General features: G+C 40.2%; 1 protein-coding gene across 1 annotated transcript in view; it reads left to right on the forward strand.

Annotated features, from left to right (window-relative positions):
* The first annotated feature begins 6,179 nt into the window (after positions 1 to 6,179).
* LOC126969528 (lysine-specific demethylase 6A) overlaps positions 6,180 to 22,409 on the forward strand; it is a 64,261-nt gene continuing 48,031 nt past the window's right edge. The window contains exons 1-4 of the mRNA XM_050815003.1: positions 6,180 to 6,398; positions 7,981 to 8,086; positions 10,297 to 10,405; positions 11,400 to 11,508. Coding sequence (XP_050670960.1) covers positions 6,331 to 6,398; positions 7,981 to 8,086; positions 10,297 to 10,405; positions 11,400 to 11,508 — 392 coding nt within the window. The 5' untranslated portion in view covers positions 6,180 to 6,330. The remainder of the gene's footprint in view (positions 6,399 to 7,980; positions 8,087 to 10,296; positions 10,406 to 11,399; positions 11,509 to 22,409) is intronic.

Genomic DNA, 22,409 nt, shown 5'->3' on the forward strand with positions numbered 1-22,409 from the left:
GCAGATCGTGCCGTGTGTGTCTTCTCCGTGGGGGCCTGCACAGCGTGCATCGGGGTTCCGGCCCAGCCAGTCTACATCCAGCAAAGCTAAGTCTTAGGCTTAATTATTATTATTATTAATTTCTTTTAATTTGCATACTGTATTATTATTAATAGTATTTTATTAATGTGCAAGCGTACAACTAAACTATAGTTGTCCACTTTATTATTATATTCCCCCTCTGCCTGACTCGGGCAGCGGGGGTTGCCACCCGCTTAACCTAATTAATAACAACCATGGCTTCACCAATTGTTGCCGACAAGGGCCTTCTACGCGCCCTGCTAGATGAGTTATTTACGGAGAAGATCGCTCCGCTAATTAAGGAATCTATAGATGAGACAGTGGATGCCGCTATTAAAGCGAAATCCAAAAAATATAAATCGTCATCTGACGTTTCGAGTTCCGACGGGGAATCCGAAATGGAGATAGGTAATGCGTCCGACGCAAGTTCCGTGGCCTCGGTCAAACCGAGAAAAATGATCAGCCCGTCCGCCTGTCCTTCAGGCGTACTTTGACGCGCAGGCGACCCCTTAGGTCCCCGCGGTCAGTCCTGACCGCACGGAAGCCCCTCAGGCTTCCAGTGCTTCACCGGCCCAGCCGGAAACCGCTCTACCGTCTAGAGCGGAGAGTGTCGCAAGAAGAAGCGCGGTCGTGAATCGCCTTCTCTTGATGGCACACCCGCGAAGAAAGCCGCGGCCACGACTGGCTCCGCTCCCGCGCCCGCGCCCGCTAAAGCCCGCGTTCCGCCTCCGACCAAGCGCCCGCCTCCTATTTTTATAGGGGACCGAGGCCGATGGTTAGTCATCAAAAATAGGATCCCGAAGACGCTCTCCTTCCAGGCGAGGGCGTACCAATCTCTCATCAAATTAGAGACCAGAGAGGTAGCGGACCACCGCGCCCTGACATCTCTTCTTAGAGAGCTGAGTGTGGGTTTCCACACGTACGCCCTGCCTGAGGAGAAGCGTCTGAGGGTCGTTATTAGGAACGTCCCCAAAGAGTAAGACGAGGCCGACATTCTGTCAGACCTCAAAGAGCAGGGTTACCCTGCACACGAGGTGCACCGTATGCGCGGAACCAACAACAAACAACCATTTAACATGGTTCTCGTAGTCCTCGACCTCACGCAAGAGGGAAAGGGCATTTTCAATATTAAATCGGTTTGTTCCCTTCAGGGCATCCGTACCGAAGCTCCTCACAACCGCGGGGGGCCCGGTCAGTGTCACAGATGCCAATTATACGGGCACTCGGCACGCAATTGCGAACACACCCCGAGGTGTGTGAAGTGCCTCGGGAAACACGGCACGCCAGAGTGCCCTCGACCAGCGCGGATCCCCCGGCCTGCGTCTTGTGCGGGGAGAAGGGGCACCCCGCGAGCTATCGCGGGTGTCCCAAGGCACCCAAACACAAGCGTCACCCAGGGCGCCGCCAGCCGCAAGGCAGAGCAGAGAAGGTGGAGTTCATCCCAACCTTCAAACCTGCGCCGCCTCCGAAGGTAAACGCCTGGGCGAGGTCTCCTCCGGCTGCCAACGCTGCCACAGAGGCCACTCTCGCGGCCCCCGCGCCCCTCCGGCCTCCGCTAGCGTCCCGCCCGGCGGCGTCGGTCCCGCGACCGAGGCCACCCGCGCCCACGTCCGCGGCAACAGGTAACAAAGGCGGCAGCACCTTTGCCTTGATGTTCGAACTGTCAGAGATGTTCGACATTGATGAAATCACAGCCCTGGCCAGCAGGCTCGATGCTGTCCGGGAAGACCCGCCGTCGCTCCTGCAAGTTATGGCAGACAACGGCAAAATATTCCGTGCCCTCACCGATATAGGGCTAAAGTATAAAAACAACATTCGCGATGCCTAATTACGTAAGCGGACGGGTTAAACCACATACGCTCCGTATAGCGTATTTTAACGCCCAAGGCCTTAAGCCTCAACTAGACTTGGTGAAGGAGTTCGCTCACGAACATCAATTAGACCTATTCTTAGTGCATGAGACATTTCTAAAACCACGTATACGCGATCTAGTCAGGAATGATCGCACCACCCGTATGGGCGGCACCCTCATTTATTTTAAAAGGTCTCTACACTGTATACCTATAGATCCTCCGGTCCTCACTAACATAGAGGCCTCTGCCATCCGGGTCAGTATGGCGAATCACCAGCCGATCACTGTTATTTCAGCTTATCTTCCGCCGAACAAACAAATATTAGACACAGATATAGAAGCATTACTCGGCCACGGGGCCGCAGTCATAGTGGGCGGCGATCTTAACGCCAAACACTCCAGCTGGAACAGTAGAGCCACAAATAGAAACGGAATTTTATTAGACTCTCTCACAGACACGCTGAACTTTTCAGTAATAGCACCCGACGAACCAACACGTTATCCGGACAACGTCGCGCACCGACCCGACATTCTAGACGTTGCGTTACTTAAAAACGTAACGCTCAATGTAAATTCAATCGAGGGTTTTCACGAATTAGAGTCAGACCACCGGCCCGTCGTCCTTAATCTAGGCCCACCGGTTAACTTTCAACCACCGACGAAAACAGTGATCGACTGGCAACGGCTGGAAAAGGATCTCGAGTCTATCAAGTCCGACGACCTTGACCGTATACCGGACGTCATCGACTCGGTCGACACGGCTCACAGTGCTATCTCTCATGTGACGTCACATATACAGAATAGGATCAAGGCCTGCTCCAGGCAGGTTCCGACGATGCAACCGCATCGCCTAAATCTGCCTCCAGAGGTCAGGAACTTACTCACACAGAAGCACAGAGCCACTAGACTTTACGACAGGTATCCGTCGGTCGAGAATAGGCGCCACCTCCGCTACCTACAGCGGGTGGTACGGGAACGTATCGCGGAACTCCGCGGCGAACGTTGGGACCGCTTGCTCGGCAACCTTAAGCCATCACATGTGGCTTTCTGGAAGCTGCCTCGCGCGTTCAAACAGGAGCCGCCCACTGTCATGCCTCCTTTGTACAGACCGGGACTGCAGCCGGCGCTCGATGACGATGAGAAGGCTGAATGCCTCGCCGATAGTCTCGAGAGTCAGTGCTCTCCAAATGCAGCAGCCGACCCGACACACGTTGACGAAGTTGATCGTGAAGTTGAACGTCGCTCCGCTCTGAGCCCTTCAGGCGATGTAATAAAACCCACCTCTTCTGGAAGGATTCCATTGTTATCGGTATCCCAAAACCCAATAAACCTAAAGCTAATCCGAGTAGCTATAGGCCTATTAGCTTAATTAACTCGATCGGGAAACTTTACGAAAGATTAATTCTCGCGCGTCTTAATCATTACATCGCGGAGCTTAACCTGATACCCGACATACAGTTCGGATTCAGAACCGCTCACTCGTGTCCCCAGCAGGCTCACCGACTCACCGAGTACATTCTCATACGGCGTCAATTTCACGCTACCACGGCAGCCGTGTTTTTCGATGTCGCGAAGGCCTTCGACAAGGTATGGCACAACGGCTTAGTATTCAAGCTGTATCAACTGGGAGTGCCAGACAGGCTCGTGCGCATCATTCGAGCCTACCTCACCGATCGCTCCTTCCGTTATCGAGTAGAGGGCACCCTATCCTCACCCCGACCCATCAGGTCTGGCGTGCCACAGGGTTCGGTCCTCTCTCCCACTCTTTTCTCGCTCTTCACGAGCGACATTCCCAAGTTTCCGAGTGTCCAGCTCGCTCAGTACGCTGACGACACGGCACTCTACTTCGGCTCCAACCGCTCAACCTTGAGCAAGAACATTAAAGTGCTTCAAGCCGCCGTCGATGAACTAGGCAACTGGTTCAGAAAATGGCGGATTGAAGTGAACCCCACCAAGAGTGCAGCGGTACTCTTCGGTAACGCGAATAGCATCCGCGCTAAAAAACAACCGACCGACGTTATTAAACTGTATGAAACACCCATACCGTGGGTGAAGGATTACAAATACTTAGGAGTCACGTTCAACAGCAATATGAACTTCAAGAAACATATTGATACGGTATGCAATAGAGCCCGATTTGTCCTCAGTCGCCTTTATCCACTTGTGTGTGGGCGAAGCAAACTTCCGCTCAAGCACAAAGTGACGCTGTACAAAACCATCGTACGGCCCAAACTGTCATACGCAAGCGTCGTATTCGCGCACACCCGACCGAGCTACTTACGTCGTTTGCAAGTAGTTCAAAATAAATTCACGCGCATGGCAACCGGAGCCCCGTGGTTCATCCGAAACGTTGACCTTCACCGCGACCTAGAGCTTCCGACGATAGCTCAACACTTTAAAGAGATCTCGCGACGCTTCTTTGACAAGGCGCCTAACCATCCCAACATCTTGGTTAGGAAGACATGCGGGTACACCCCCCTTCACCATAGTCTCAACCCAATAAGACGTCCCAGACATGTAACGGTAGACCCGGATGACGACATCACCATCGCGAACGCGACACCCACACAAACACCGACACAGACACGCACACACCGCCTTCGCAGGCGTAGGCGCGGTCAACCACCGCAAACCACTGTCACTCGTCACTCTGACGATGGCCAGCGGCCCGCACCCTTGATACACCACAAATTGTTTTGATACCCGACGAGACGTTAGTCCTCGTCCTGTAATCGCTTCACTACACTCACTCACACACGGACTGACTGACGGACTGACATACACCACTTACACAATCACAAACACACTCCACAAACAGACACAAACACAAACATACATGCACACAAACATTTAAACTACGTACATACATACAAATACTCATTGTCAATGTTTATGCAATCATAAACACATACATACACACTTACATACATTACACAAAACATCACCACACTCGCCGGCGAGTGTGCTCTTATCACCTTTTCATCTTTCATCTTCATTTCATCTTCATTTTCATTCTCTCTCCTTCCCACAAGCACACAGCCGGTCTGAGGTTGGAGTCTCCTTAGGAGACGCCCCGCGACTGTTGTTGCGTAGTCTTTGCGGCCTCCACGGCCTTACAGCACAGAGGAGGTTTTAGTCGGTATGGGGTGGGTGTGTGTGTGACACTCGAGTCCGACATATTACGCCCCGTTCCGGGGCGTAAATACGTAACAGTATTTCCTCCTCTCAAAAAAAAAAAAACCGATGCTTCACTCGTCAGTCGTCAGTCGAGTCCGCTCGGCCTTGCTGTGCGGTTGTGTAACGCGGAGCATATGACTGATCACGTGAGTATATCTGCGATCGTCGAGAGAACGTGACGATGCTCGTACATTGATGAGATTATTACTGTTGATCTGTATGATTCTATGAGTTGATGTACAGCATTATGAAATGGTTCTTATCAGAGCTAATATTACGTTATATAAAATAAAACGTTCTTGTCAGAACGAATCTTTCGGCATACGCTTATTACAGTTATTATGCACGATTACTATTTCTTCGATCTATAATGCTACGTTACAAGTTAGATATTAGACATTTGTATTAATTGATATTATTGGTTGTAGGTACAGCTACACTAGGATGTTCATCGTCTCGATAACAACGTTGTGACTCCACAATAATATGAGTTTATTTATTTAAATATGGAAAGCATAAACATGAACGTTTCACAAAGTAAATTCAAAATGTAATAATATCTTATAACATGTAAATCAAAAAAAAAATCAAAACACTAATCTGTGAGATGACATATCTTCCCATCTTCATCTGATTTCTCACTGCTACGGCTTTTACAGTCATGAGGAACGCAATCGACGTAATTTTTGACTAAATGCGTTTTCGGAAACGAACAATATAAAAAATAAATACACTTTTTCACGCTGTAACAGCACCTACTTTAAATCGCACACGCAAATTTCACCAAACTGGTTATCAAAATGAAATGTTCAAGTTATTATTTTGTATTTCAACACAGACATGGTGATGATGTCTGTCTCTTTTCAGTGCTTCGCGTACGTCAGAAAAGTCAAGGAAGTGCTGTACAGCTAAACTTATTGTTACGTTATGTGCTTGTTAATTGCTCTGAGGAATTTAGGATGCACTTCACGCTATATGTCAAACTTTAGTTAGCAGTTGACTGTGTCAACCTGACAGTAAATATGGCAATAGCGCTTTTATTTGCAGTGATGACTGATGACATTTGATAGATGTGAATTGTCAGATGAATGAAATGTCATCGTAGTTCCAATTACATGAGACATCAGACAAGTTTAAGTTTTGTTTACACTTATAATTTTTAATATTTGAGTGTAAGTAGTTGCTAGTTTTTTATTATATCGCTAATTTGATGTTTAAAAACTTTGTGTTTTATTTGGAATATGGATGAAAAAGAAGAATTATTGCACCTAACCTCGCAGGAATTACAAGTGTTGTCTGAACTTGACAGGTAGGTTGTTGTTGTTAATTTTACACAATAATAGTATCTTATATTTACATATTAACTATTTCTTCAGAATATACTCGACTGCATTTGTTTAAATATATCAACTTACTTGCAAAAATGCCCATTTCGCCGGTCGCCCGCTATTCTTCAAATTCCACCTCTATCAAACCGCTTTTTGTTCGGGTCTCTGCAAAGCATATATTGTTATGGATCTAAAACGTCTTAAATTACTTAAAGTGTACATAATATATAAATAGGCCATCACATTAGTGTCAGATCAAAAATTATACAATATAATTTTTATTATTTTGTTTTGTACAAAAATGCTCTAATTATTGCCTTGTAATATTTGGAGTTTATTTTTTATTACTAAAGTACTCTTACTAACATTAAAAAATCGAATGAATTTAAAATAACACTTGGCCTGCAACACTCCTTACAACATGGTGATGCAATATAGCATGTGTTGCAGGAGTTCTTTTGCATCAGGTTACCATTTGCTACTCCGCAATCAGTGAAAAAAAAATTAAATGGGTCTAAAAAGAAAAAAAACACTGACACAGCATAACAACAAAGAAGAGTGCCAGGTATGGCTCAGTAGGGATATTTACAATTGCTGCCTTACAAACATCTGGCACTGTTGACTCACTTGTATAGACTGTGATACAACCTTGATGACGCTGTGGACCCCCTGTGTTAAAAAGCTTCTGTAATAATCCAATCAACTCTGAGAACCGGTTGAATTCACTGTTTTTGCGCATCAAAATCTTTTCCATGGAAAAAAACTGGGTGTAAAAATGTATTAATATTAACACTGTATAAGAGTGAATCAGCTAATGGTTTCTTGTTCATAATTAATATATAATAATATATTCCAACTGCATCTGTGACTGCACGACATGCCTGCACTACATTATCAATAATGATTGTGTGATAGTCTATAATGGGTACAATCATTGTGCAAGCATCCACACCAATGTCGGCACTCTGTTGTAGTTCTTAAATGGCAAGTATTGAGATAAATGTTAAGTGTGTTGCTGCTGCAATAATTTATTTTATGTTGTTAATGTGGTTCATTGTAGAAAAAATTTATCATATCTTGGATACCAAATTTCAGACCCAGTCTAGTGTTCCTTCATTTGACCACCCACAATCCATATTTTTAGTATTTACCTATGTACTTACAACAACAACTAATTGACGCTTGTGTGCATCCGTTAACTTAACTGTCAGACACCTCAACACAACCACCAGGCGATTTCCTTTGATGTGTTCCCAAAAAACTGACAATTCACAGGAGGAATGCTCTACGCAGTTGAACTCGCGCGTAATCGCCGATAATGAAGAAGACCCATGAAGAACTCATTCATGTCGATGCTAGCATTTTTTAAGCTATCCTAATTGTATAGAATTAATTGAACACTTTCTGGTATTGTAATAATATTCTTGTTTGCCCATTTGTTCTTGTATCAAAAGATTTAGGTTAATATTTAAGAAAAGAGAAAACTTACTAAACTATGTAATCCCTCTTTCTTCATTTGATGATATTATAGGAAGTTCTAAGACTGTGGTTAAATGATTACAGCCGACAGTTTGGCTTTCTGAAGTTGCGTGGCAATGAACATGGCAGGACAAGAGCCCTTGTTCTCAAGGCCGTTAAATACCTGGAGGGAATGCTGGTTCAAGTCAAGGTAGTGTAATTTTTGTATGTTTTATTAAGTATAGGTTAAGAGCCGGGTCTCTAACCAATCTTAACGTAAGATTTTTGCGTTACACGAGAGCGTCAGATTTAGGACCGTTATACGATATATATAGTGGCATTTCTGTATGGAATAATGGTTTCGAAAACTATGTATTTTTAAATACCCAGATTATTTGATACCTTAGTGTTATTCTAGCAGTTTTTACCACTCGTTTTTGCGTTATAGTGTTAGCTGTGATACTTTCTTATAATTATTAAGTAATGATTGGTAATCCTAAAAATTATATGTTGTTGTTTTGACGAAATTAATTAATTAAACAATTCTGTCACCCGTTATATTATAGAAATAATAAAATATAATATGAGTAAATTTCTTTTGCCAATAAAAAGTACGGAAAATTATCCGATAAATGCAAAATCTCAAGTGTATAAGGCTAGGGTTACTATGGATGCGAGTTCTGACGAAAATTTGTTCTGACGAGTACGTCCGAAATCCTCGTCAGAACAAAGCGTTTACACTCTGCGCGTTTTCTGTTATTCTGATAGTCAGTTCGTTTCTGCCGTCCAGCGAAGATGGGCGAATTTGATGAATTTGTTTTAACATCGATAAAGAAGGTCTTACTTCCGTTGATATTCCCGAGGTGGACTTTTGAGTTTCAGGGAGATATAATCACTACGGAAAAAGCGCGAATGAGACTAGACAAACCTTGAAAAATTATTTTGTTAGTCCAACAGGTGAAATTCCGTTTCAATACAACCTACTGTAATAATCTATAGCTATACAAGTCATGTTCTTGATAGATAAAATACATTAATTCTAATTGCTCATGTACCTAATTAATGTAAACCCCACATCAAAATAAAAAATTGTACCTACTGCTGAGTTCTGTAGCAACTTTCTCCCACTTTTGCCGAGAAATATCTCTGTTGTGATAATTTTTGTCTCATATCCCTGTTCTCGTACACGAGACTGATCAATTTATCGTTATCTATGGTGGAAACCAAATCACTCGAAATTCGCAGACGCAGGTCGTGCGAAAAAATCAAACTCGTTTGAACGCTCGAGTGGTGCTGACGCGTTCGTCGTTGCCAGTGTAAACACTGTCATTGGATACCAGGCGTTTATTTCTTCTAATCCGTCAGAACTCGTCAGGACTCGCATCCATAGTAACCCTAGCCTTAGCCTACCCATAACATTGTCGTAACACAATACATAACGACCTACGGTACCTGTAATATATTATGGTATGACCTCAATAACATAACTCACTATGCTCGAATAACATAATCATTAGATAGTAGGCTAGGTACTGTAAAACTAACCATCATTCAATACCTACTCAGTAGCCGGTACCTAAATGAGAAATGAAACTTTACCAAACCATAAACGAGAACTTTGGGTCGTTTCGGAAAAATATTTTTTTTTGTTAAGTATACCTAGTTTCGTATATGTTGTATTATATCTGCAGTTATATTTTTTATCTAATAACAGTACAAACAGCAGACGAATCACAACAGCATTTCTATTCTTTAACCCCACGTGGGTGAACACTGCACAAGGAATTTAATTTTTGTTTACTGCAGAATCCATTTTGTTTATGCTGCTACTATACTTGCGTAGTGAAAGACCCCAGCTGTTCGAGTATCGAACAAATAATTATTTTAATATTGTAATTTAGTTCGATTAGCTATTCGCCTGATCAGCAATCTTAACTGCGTAAGGCGGCCGCTGCTCCGGGCACCCGGGGCGACTAGTTCACTCACAGCAGCGACAGAGTGCTCCCTGACATAAAATCCGCTCATATACATATAATATTAATTTAGCAGCAAATAAATAAAGTCATAGTTATTATTTATCCCTGTTATTTCATATATAGAAGCGAAGATACAGTCCATTAAATAATGCGCAAACCGTACACCAGCCATAAACAGAAAAAACCTACCATACTTGTAATTACCATACTTGTATCTACCATAATTGTAAGTATGGTAAAAATTATTCCACATCAGATGCAGTTTTAATCAAACTCTAACCTGTAGCTTGATAATCAATTGTAGTATCAGAGCATACAGTGCTAATGGTAAGTGATCATGATTCGCTATTTTGCTGTCTTACCCTATAAAAATATCAAGTAAACTATTCATATGATTAATTCGCAAAATGATCGAGCAATAATGTTTCTTTTGTGTTAAAAACAGGAAGAAGAAAGGGCTTGTTCACCAGGCGAAAGGAGAGATATATGCATCGATCCCAAGACCTATTGTAAATTGGGACATTTTCATCTGTTATTAGAAGATCACGCCAAAGGTACCAAAATTATTTATTATAGTTAGCTAATCTTTTCATCAACCCTTTAGCATGTATAAAAAGTAAATAAAAATGCATTAATAACAGTTGCCCAATAAACATTAAAATTTTTATGGATTTTCGCAAATAATGCCTGATTCGAATTCATATATTTTTATTCAAAATAGGATGTAATATAATAAATAATAATAAAAATATATAATAGAACACTTATTGAAAGTCTGAAACTACCACCCATTCGAAAAAGTGAGCCTCAGACCTAAGTAGAACGGGCGCAAGAAACTCAGCGGTTTGCTTTTTTATATAAAAATATGGTTACAGTGCAAAATCGTACAATGAATATTATTATTTAATAGCCTGAGGGTGGTAGCTCCATTCCAAATCTGTGGCATCATTAAGAAAGTCAATTATGTTATGGTAATCCTAAACCACACACTTTTTAACAATTCTTGAATTTCGTAATACATTTGTTTTGAACATTTTTTGGGGTTTTGTTGTAAAAGCATCACCCCACAAAAGACTTACTAACTCGACCAACTTAGCCGAGTTGTAGGCATTATAAGTTTATGTTTGTTCCTGGTGTTAACATAATGGCTATGACAGTTTCTAGCAAATTCACATAGGTACCTATGTACATAAATAATTCAGTCAAGATGTTAATTTATTTAAATTTTGCTCTCGCGCGCATAGCCCTCTTAATAATGATAATTATTGTTAATATCAAATAGTATTCTTACACTTGGAATGAAAGATAGATACTAACTTGAAAATAATGTTTGATCCCAATTAGTGACAGTGTAATATTTAAGAAATGTTTGAAACAACATCATCTTTACTGTGTTTGAGAGGAATGTGGAGCAATCAAGTTGTTTTCTTGCAATTGTCTACATTTTAATTTTATAATTCTATATTTCTGCATTAAAAAATTCTAGTAAAGTACAAATATTCTTTTCAAAACCTTAGTTTGATAATATTTCTTTTCTCTTGTCCACAGCTATGTCTGCATATCAGAAGTTTTACGCCCTGGAGCCAGATAACTGGAAGGACCCATTATTTCTATATGGATTAGGATTGTGCTATTATCATTACAATGCATTTGAATGGTGAGTTTTGTAAGCTTTATGTTAATAGTTGCTAAGTTCAAACTAACTACAAGAGAAAATATATTTGTTATTTTATGAGCTGATCTTAAGTGATTCTTGAAACCCGAAGGCCGTTGCCTCACACTGGGAGGGTCCTGTTCGATCCCCACACAGGATAGTTGAACACGAAATACCAAGATTTACAATCCATGCGTTACTCGAATGGACACGGACGGAACCTGAGAGGCGTCGTTTTGAATTATCGTTATAATTAATACATTTTGGTTACAAATATAATTTGTCTGATATGTTAGTTGCTCACTCTGGTTGGTACCAGTGTGTTAGGAAAAGTATTACTGAATACAAGAGAAATTGTGATTTTAATTTATTCAATTTAAGGAGAAAGAGTAAACTGTATGTGCCATTTAATAAGTTAGCTAGGGTTGAGGGCTCGTTCATAGGTCGTAATATATTAAAGGATATCATAGCTTCTTTTACATTGTCTGGTTTTGTGCAGGCCACTTAAAATTATAGTAAGTAGGCTAGGTTTTTTTGGGCTGGAGGTTTCTTTTCATTTCTTCTCCCCATGTGAAAGCGCCTTTACGAACTGATATAGTATAGTAATATTATATTGGTGTGTATGTTTTTTTATTCAACGATCTTAGGGTAAGGAAATCTACGACACACCTTCGAAGAAATGGTGGTGTGTGAAGTGTGGTCGACTGCGAAAACTAAAGGACCAAAGTTACTTTTAACTCGGGGCCGGTTTAACGAAATAGGGGTACAGTAAACGTCAACTTGCGGAAAAAAGCCCTTGGTTATATATGCCTATAAATCTAAAATCTATCTCATTTTTACATCAATTCACACGCTATTTTTGCACATGAAGACATTAAGTCTCAGTTGTCCTGTTTTCACTAGGTATGACTCTTTTCAATTCTATTGAAATATAGTAGTGATTGCACACTAATGCTTGGCGGCAGAAAAAGCGTTGCTGTGGTTCCCATATCCTGTGCGGCCCTCCCATCACTCCTATTAATAATATTAATTTAGGTTTTACCCCCGGTTTACTTTCGACCACTTGTAACTTGGGCAGGTTCGTCAAATAAAATTACAGATATAATTTTATTTGCCGATGAAGCATTAATTATATTTCAAGTAAATAGAAAAGATAAACAGATCATTGAAAATAATAATGCCCTTAACTTTATTTCTAACTGGTTTTCCGCAAATAATCTTTAGTTAAATGCGGGTTTAACTTATTTATTGAATTCTCTCTACCAAATGTTACATTTACTGAAAAATAGTTAAACTAAATGAGGTAACCCCAGACTTAGCTTGTTCTGCAGTGTTGTTAAGAATCACATTTGATTGTAAATTGTAATGAGGCCCCCATATTGACAAACTGTCATTAAAATTAAGTTGAGCTTCCTATGCCTAGCCTAGCAACGGCTAGATTGGTATATTTTTTCGTAATTTCACGGCTTGATGTCTTTCAGCATTCTGCTCTGGGGTACAGCGGCCCATATTAATAACATCTTCATTTTACAAAGAAGCAGTTGGCTCTACATACGGTATTAAAACAATTTATAGAAAATTGTGTTAGGTTCTATAATAAACACCCCACGATCATAACACAAAAAACATTCAAGACACATGTAAAAACTGTTTCCATGGCATAGGGTTATTATAATATTAAAGAGCATATTATGGATGAAGAAGATTGTCGTGCGGTTTCTTCCATATCGCTAGTCCCTGCGACTCCGTAGCATCTACTACTAACATATTTTTAATTACTTAGGTAATCTACATATTGAAACTTTTGTGCACTTGTTTTTGTAAAAAAATTAGGACTACTTCGAGTACCTAAGTAGAAAAGCATAATATACAAATTTAATTTGTACTAAAATTTATGCGATGTAATCATGATGTATCTTTTCTTGTATATGTGAAAAAATAACAAAATTATTAAAGAAAGTATGTACTTTTGCTAAGTCAATGCATATCAGAGAAATAATTAAAAATGCTTCAAATAAAATAAAAATGACTTGGAAAGTTATTAACTGGGAATCTGGAAGAGCGAAAGACTGCAAGTTTGAATATAATCTAATAATAAACAATACAAAAATCCACTCTGAGCAGGAAGTAGCTTCCTGCTTTTGAGAATTTTTTTTCTGACATTCCAGTTTCTATCTCAAGCACCCTTGTCTCCTCCACCAGTGTTGCCGAGTCACTTCTTTTGGAAAATGTTAAGGAATGTAAAAAAAAAATCAAATTCAGTGTTTCTTAGAAAAATCTTTAGAAAGGAAAAAGCTGCTGATGTATGGGGCATATCTGTAAAATTAATAAGTTCTGTTATTGACGTCGTAGCACCATATTATCTAGCACTAGTTTTTAATGGCTGTATTGAACATGGCGTGTTTCCTGACCTTCTGAAATATAGTAAAATTACACCAATATTTAAATCGGGACTCACACATTCTGTTTCACTGTTACCTACCCTTCTTAGTAATTTTTTTTAAAAAAATATTTTAAGCGAAATGCTTACTCACTTTAACACTTATAAATTACTTCATATAAAACAATTTGGCTTTACTAGGGGACGCTCGACTACGGATGCAGGTGTTGAATTTATCAGGAATATTTTTGAGGCCTGGGAGGAATCACAGAATGCACTTGGTATCTACTGTGATTTATCTAAGGCTTTTGATTGTGTTCAACATTCAACGCTGGTCAGGAAGCTATGTCACTATGGTATAAGATCTGCACTCGATCTTCTGATCTCATATTTAAATAATAGGATTCAGTGGGTCGAGGTGAAAGGCAGGAGATCTCCTGGGACTCCTCTTGGTATGTGGGTACCACAAGGGTCTATTTTTGGACCCTTCCTCTTCCTAATTTATATAAATGATCTACCTAATCTTGTAGAAAAAAAACACAAGGTGGTATTGTTTGCGGATGGCACTTCATTTATATTCAAAGTGAAATGAAGCCAAGTTTTATATAACGAAGTAAACAATGCTCTATACAAATGATTTGAGTTTTCTTAAGTGTGAATTCCGCCAATATTTGTCTTTAAACAATTCGACATGTGCTGAGACTGAATGTCTCGTGCCAGATTTTGGCTAGACAACACGTCCTGAGGATGCCTCGTGTAGAGGCGAAACACGTGACGAATTGTTTAAAGACAAATATTGGCGGAATTAACACTAAAGAAAACTTTTTTGTTTGAAAAATTATTTGTATAATTATGGATTTCCCCAAAGTAACGCCTACTTCAATAAACAATGCTCTATCTGACATCGTGTACTGGTTTAGCGCCAATAACTTATTGTTAAATAGTCATAAAACCAAATATATTAAATTTACCGCGCCAAATGTCAAAAATGTAGATGCGAATATTTTATTAAATGGAGAGTTGGTAAAACCAGTAGAATCTGCTGTATTTCTTGGGATTACTCTTGATTCCAAATTGCAATGGGGCCGCCATTTTAATTATCACTAGGAAGTACATATCATGTATGTGGTGAAATACAATTTTCATTGTTCATTTCACTATCGTACACAATAATTGCAATTATTTTACATAAAAAGTTTACACTTCAGAGAAATTATCTTTTATCCATTATTTCAACAACTCTTTCACCATCATCACCAATTTCCAATTCTGATACAATAGGTTTATGGTATACCTAAAGTACGAAACGAACAATTTTAATTCGAATGTACTTAACTACTGTAACTACGTGCATGACCGTCCCATGGGGTGACAGATGGTGGCGGGGACGGTGTACTCAAGATGGCAACGGTTAGCGGGTGGTGTAGCGGAGAAGGGCAACGCGCGAAACCGCAGCAGTTTGCTCGTGGCACGGTCGCGGACGAAGTTGTCGGACTATAACATAGTAGGGTCTTTCGGTAAGTGGTCGTCATTCGAGGACCTTACTGCCTTCACGGCCATCTGTCCGTCGAGCATCAGCACAGTAGATACAATTTCAAGTTAATCGCTAAGCATTTCAACCAACCTAAACAAATGACGTTGAATAATTTTTATTTGTATTTGTAGAGACGACCGTCAATGAACTGTCGTATATGCTCATAATTTAAATCTAGTACTCAATGATGCAGTGAGAGAGGTTATTGATATGCAATTTTTTTTTTAAACAGTTCAACTTTATAATTTTTTTGGGCATAGTATCAATAGATGGAATATTATATCAAGTTTTATATCTAATAAAGAAAGTGAGTCTTGAACTTCAATAATATTTAAAACATTAAACGCTACTAGATGGGCAGGACAATATGTTGCCGTTTTTGCTTTAAAAGTTCGGTTTGATTTTTTTTTATGGAATAGGAGGACAAACGAGCGTACGGGTCACCTGGTGTTAAGTGATCACCGCCGCCCACATTCTCTTGCAACACCAGAGGAATCACAAGAACGTTGCCGGCCTTTAAGGAAGGTGTACGCGCTTTTTTTGAAGGTACCCATGTCGTATCGTCCCGGAAACACCGCACAAGGAAGCTCATCCCACAGCTTTGTAGTACGAGGGAGAAAGGTTCTTGAAAACCGCACTGTGGATGACCGCCAAACATCCAGATGGTGGGGATGATATCCTAACTTGTGGCGTGTCGTGCGAAGGTGAAATTCGGCGGCAGGAATCAGGTTAAACAGCTCTTCGGAACACTCCCCGTGATAAATGCGGTAGAAGACACACAATGAAGCGACGTCTCTACGCAACGCCAAGTGATCCAGCCGTTCACAGAGTACTGAGTCCCCGACGATTCGAGCTACTCTACTGATCGAGCAGATACTGGGGTGCACCAGACCAGAGATGACAGCAATACTCCATGTTTGGCCGGACCTGCGCTTTGTAGAGCGCTAGAATGTGGGCCGGCTTGAAGTATTGCCGTGCTCTATTGATGACGCCCAGCTTCTTCGAAGCCAATTTGGCTTTGCCCTCCAGATGGCCACGGAATTGGCAATCGCTCGAGATTTCGAGACCCAGTATTCCGATACTAGGCGCGGCTTTAAGAGAAGTGTCCTCGAAGAGCGGTGATACGACAAATGGGGTTTTTTGTAGTGGTAAACGCGCAAACTTGAGTCTTCTGGGGGTTAAATTGGACAAGGTTCAATTTACCCCATTCCGCGACCTTCTCGAGAGTGGACTCGATAGAAGACACAAGTTTCTCCCGGCACTGGTCGACGATTTCCCGAGAGAGACCTGCATGGCCCGTGTATACGGCATCACCAGTGCTGTCATCTGCATACCAATGCATGTTGGAGGTGTCCAACATATCATTGATATGCAGAAGAAACAGCGTAGGAGATAGCACACAGCCTTGGCACTCCAGCATTCACGGGCTTCGGGTTGGAGCAATATCCGTCGACAACGACCTGTATGCTACGCCCAGTGAGGAAGCTGGAGGTCCACTTGCATAAGCTCTCGGGAAGCCCAAATGATGGAAGTTTTGAGAGGAGCGCCTTGTGCCATACACGATCAAAGGCCTTCGCTATATCCAGGCTAACTGCCAGGCCTTCCCCCTTGCTTTCAATAGCCGCCGCCCATCTATGTGTTAGGTATACCAGAAGATCACCTGCCGACCGTCCATGGCGAAAGCCGTACTGTCGGTCGTTGATGAACTGGTGACCCTCTAGGTATACTAAAAGCTGGCGGCTAATTATGCTCTCCATGATTTTGGAGAGCAGGGAGGTGATAGCAATAGGCCTGTAGTTCGCCGGATCCGAACTGTCTTCTTTTTTTTTGAATCGGATGGACAAGGGCTGACTTCCATGAGTCAGGGACTACGCCTTTGGAATAAGAGTGCCGGAATAAACGCGTTAGCACCGGCGTCAACTCAGGGGCACACGTTATAAGCACGATTGGAGAAATGCCATGAAGTCTAAAAAGCGCATAAACAATTCTGTAAAATTGCAAATCAGATGAAAGAAATGAAGTTAAATGTTATTGGTTTTCCATTGAAAGATCCTACTTACTATCGATGCCTCTAAAGCCACCGATCTTTCAAATTTAATAAAATGAGTGAACATATTTTAATGAGTATAGGACATAATTATAAACCAACTGAAATAGCGTTTCCTTCCAATGAATGAAATTGTTTCAAATTTCAATGTTTTGCAGCATTCCACTTTAAAAGTTTTAAATGACACAGATCTATTAAAAAAAGCTCTAGACCTTTTTTTTGAGATATATAAATAAGACATATCTAAATCATTTTCCAGAGAAATTCTCAATTTTCGATCCACTTTCAGAGACGAAATAGAAAAATCTTCGTGTATTAGAGACCTTGCCAGAACAGATTGTGAACAAAATAAGAAATTACATAACGTTACACAGTTTCACGCCTGTATTCCTGCAGGATTAGGCAGAGGTGTAATTTTTCCATCCACGTTTTACAATTTTTTTGTTGTTCTTTGCCGGCCTTGAAGGAAGGTGTACGCGCTTTTTTGTGTCGTATCGTCCGGAAATACCGCAGAAGTTAGCTTATTCCACAGCTTTGTAGTACGTGAAAGAAAGCTCCTTGAAACCGCACTGTGGAGGACCGCCACACATCCAGATGGTGGGGATGATATTCTAACTGGTGGCGTATCGTGCGAAGGTTGAATTCAGCGGCAGGAATCAGGTTAAACAGCTCTTCGGAACACTCCCCGTGATAAATGCGGTAGAAGATACACAATGACGCGACGTCTCTACGCAACGCCAAGTGATCCAGCCGTGCACCGAGCACTGGGTCCCCGACAATTCGAGCTGCTCTGCGTTTCACGCGTCAAATGGATCGAGCTGATACTGGGGTGCGCCAGACCAGAGATGACAGCAATACTCAATGTGTGGCCCGACCTGCGCTTTGTAGAGCGCTCCACCGTTGCTATAGTTGCTGCAATTCGTGATCCTGGCTTCGAATTACTTGAGCTTCCTCCATATTCATCTGACCACCAATGATTTCTATCTTTTTCTAAGGTTAAAGTATTACTTGGAAGGTCAGATTATACGCTGTTGTATAAAAATATTTGGGTGTGCAGATGTTTTTTAAGAAAGGAATTTATATATTTATTATTATGATTACTATTCGTATTTAAATTAAACACTTAAAGGATTAAACGACGAAACCTTTAATCTTACCCTTACTGTAAGTCGTCAAGGAGTCCCCTTGATCATCATATTCGACTACGACAATTTCTTGGCCATAACTATGTTATGGTAGATGACTTAAATATCCGGATACCATAATAAAGATTCGGCCGAGTATCGTTAATTTGGTCCTAAGAATTGAAGAGTTCCGTTTCTTTGTCATGGATTCCGTAATCAGAACCTAACCAAACTCTCACCAAACAATCGTTAAAGTATATCCTATCCAATAAAAAAAGAATCATCGAAATCGATTGGCTTGATATTGAGTTATTTGTAAATTTATCATCCACTTTGCTATACGTATGTATAGCAAATTTAAGACTTATAGTTTTCTCATGGATGCCATTGTCAGATCTGGACCAAATTACAATGGGACCACACGGGAAGCACCAGCTTTCAAGAAAAAAAGGTATTATCAAATTCGGTTCACCCTGTCGAATGTATTGAGGTAACAAACATAAAAAAAAACATACCGACGAATTGAGAACCTCCTCCTTTTTTGAAGTCGGTTAGTAAAATATTTCGCATAGGCATCTTTCTTTTTCTGTTACAATTTAAAAGTTTTGTAGCAAGGACTTTTCATACATAGAAATAAAATCAGATTAATTTTACGATTACGATTGCAAAATTCTTATATTCTGTATATTATTTATTACTATCACTTTTAATTTAATCATTTTCACTTCAACATTTAAACGCTGCCAACAAAAGCGCCATATCCTGGCATTTTTATTTTTTGTGTGATAAATTGATTATTTTATTTATTTATATGATTTGAATGATCTTCAACCCGTTCCGAACAGCAAATTTTACTAATTTAACATATTTGCATATTTTCCTATGTATGTTGAAATAAACATATTTAATTATTTGATTTGTTGTTACTATTTTCCACAACAGTATTGAAAAACGTCATGTGATACACGGGTGTGTAGGTTATTGCCTACTGGTGACATTAAAAACCCTCGCCTTCGCCTTGGGCTTGTTGATGACAGCTCGTTTGCAATAACCTACTTTCCACCGTTGTATCACAATGTACTCTTATCGAGCAGTGTGATGTTCGAGGGCGGCACTGAAAATTTCGGGAATCAAGGAAGTGACACAATATTACTATTTAAAAATGTATTTATTGCTTTTCGAAGTATTCTCCGCGAAATTTGACACATTTTTCCATACGATAGAACCAATATCATTGAAGCAACCATTCCATTCGGAAGTTGGGGTCTCCAAAATGGCCGTTTTGTAGGCGTCCACAGCTTCTTCAGGTGATGAAAATCTCTGACCACGCAATTTATTCTTTATTTTAGGGAAAGTATAGAAATCATTAGGGCTTAGGTCGGGGCTTTACGGCGGATGGTCTAATAATTCTATGTTTTCTTGCTCTAAAAACTCTTTTGTTCTGTGCACGGTGTGAGAACTCGCATTGTCGTGATGGAGGAATGATGCGGCGGTTGCAGTTCTCTTTACGGAGTTCAGAAACGACCTCTTGCAAACAAATGACGTTTTGGAGACAAACGTGGCCACCATTTTTTTGCAACACTCCGTGAACGAACAATTTTTGTTGGCTTTAACTCATTTTCGAACACCCAAACTCGTGACTGGTTTTTTGTTTCGGGTTCGTACGCGTATATCCAGGATACGTCACCTGATACGATGTTGTATACAGCATTTAAGGATACTGCGTGGAATCTTTCGAGAGTTCTGACGCACCAAGTAACGCGAGCCGCTTTTGCTCTTCACAGAACAAATGCGGTATCCATCGGGAACTTTTTTACACCTAATTGTTCATGCAAGATTATTTGTTTTTGACTCATGCGAATGTCTTAAGAAAGTTAAGTTAAAAGTTAAAAGTTAAGTTCAGACAACTTAAGAAAGTTGTCTGAATTTCGCGGTATGTCACATGTCGATCTTCCTCAATCAGCTTACGCACAGCATCAACGTTTTCTTTGGTGACTGCAGTTTTTGGACGACCTTGACGGGGATCATCACTGAGCTGACCACGTTGAAATTCAGCAAACCAGCTATAAATTGTGCTTTTGGATGGGGCTTCATCACAAAATGCAGAAATCACCCTGTCAACACACTGTTTTGTATTAAACCACTTCGAAAGTCATAATAAATCATCGCTCTAGAATTTTCTCGAGTCAATTCCATTTTCTCAACGACTAAACATGTTTGAAAAGACCTTGTGACAAGACCGAGAATCTTTTTTTAAATAAATAAATGGTATTCGATTTTTAAAACCAAGGTGTTTTCAATTAAAAATATTTTAATATGACAGGAACAGTGGAAATATTCCATTCCCGATACTTTTAGTGCAGCCCTCTTAATGCTAGACATTATAATGAAGCAGGAATGGTGAAGATTTATTAATGATTTAGGCTATTGCGAAATTTGCGATCATTGTTCCGAGTTCTGCACAGTAGATATGTGCTGTTATTTTTTTGGACTGGATTTAAGGAGTCTGACTGAACTACTTAATGATGAACATTCATTTCAAGCATTTCTTTTCCACGAGTCTGCTTCGCCTTTGGGCTTTATTCTGGCTGTTGATCAAGCTTTTCGTAAGTAATTTGTTTTTCTTTTAGATACCGGTTATTTAAAAAAAATAGGGAAACGGTTGACCCTAAAGGCTATCCCTGCAACCCGATAATTCCATACCTAAACTCTCCGAATTGTCCTTATCACGATTTTGAGCTCTTCGAACTGCAAAATTTTGATAAAGGTTAAATAAAACCCTATTTTATACATTTTAAACCGCAAATACTTTAAAATGAATAAACCGATTTTCGCGCAGTTGTCAGTTGTAATTCAAATAATTTTATTCAAAATAGGATTCAAAATCACTTGTTGAACGTCTAAAACTACTGCCTCAGACCTGAGAAGATCGGGCGAAAGAAACTCAGCGCACTTTTAATTAATAAAAATATGGATTACAATGTAATATCCTAAAATAAACATTTATAATTAAAGAGCCTGAGGGTGTTCGCTTCATTCCCAGTCTGTGGTATAATTAAGAAAATCGTTTATGCTATAGTAACCTTTCCCACACAAACGTTTTTTAACAATTATTTTAAACTTCGTAAAACATTTCTTTTGTACATTTTCTGGGATCATATAAAATATCATCAATAAAAGACTTACAACTCGACTTAACCGAGTAGTAGGCATAAAAAGTTTATGTTTGTTCCTCGTGTTAACATTATGATTGTCCCATTTTCTAGCAAATTCCTCAATGTGCTTATGATAATATAGAAAATTATCTAGAATGTATTGAGAAGGAACAGTCAAAAAGTTTATTTCTTTTAATGATTATTTAGGACCTAAGTTATAAATAGCGCGAATAGCCCTCTACTGCAGCACAAAAATGGTATGAGTATCGGCCGCACTGCCCCATAACAATATACCATAGGATATAATACTATGAAAATAACTAAGGTGTACTAGTCGCACCGTATCTATGTCAGTTAACTGTCTAATTTTTTTAACCGCATATGCTGCAGAACTAAGCCTATACGACAATCCTTCAATAGGGGGCCCGTTACAATTTGGTATTAAGAGTAATGCCAAGAAATATAGCAGATTCCACTGGTTTTACCACCTTTCCCTTAAATAAAATATTTTCATCTACATTTTTTACATTTAGCGCGGTAAATTTAATATATTTAGTTCAATGACCAGTACACGATATCAGATAGAGCATTGTTTACTTCGTCATATAAAACTTGGCTTCTTTTCACTTCGAATATGAGTGGAGAGTCATCTGCAGACAATGCC

This window comes from Leptidea sinapis, chromosome 18, assembly GCF_905404315.1.
Source record: "Leptidea sinapis chromosome 18, ilLepSina1.1, whole genome shotgun sequence".
NCBI classification, from domain to species: domain Eukaryota; kingdom Metazoa; phylum Arthropoda; class Insecta; order Lepidoptera; family Pieridae; genus Leptidea; species Leptidea sinapis.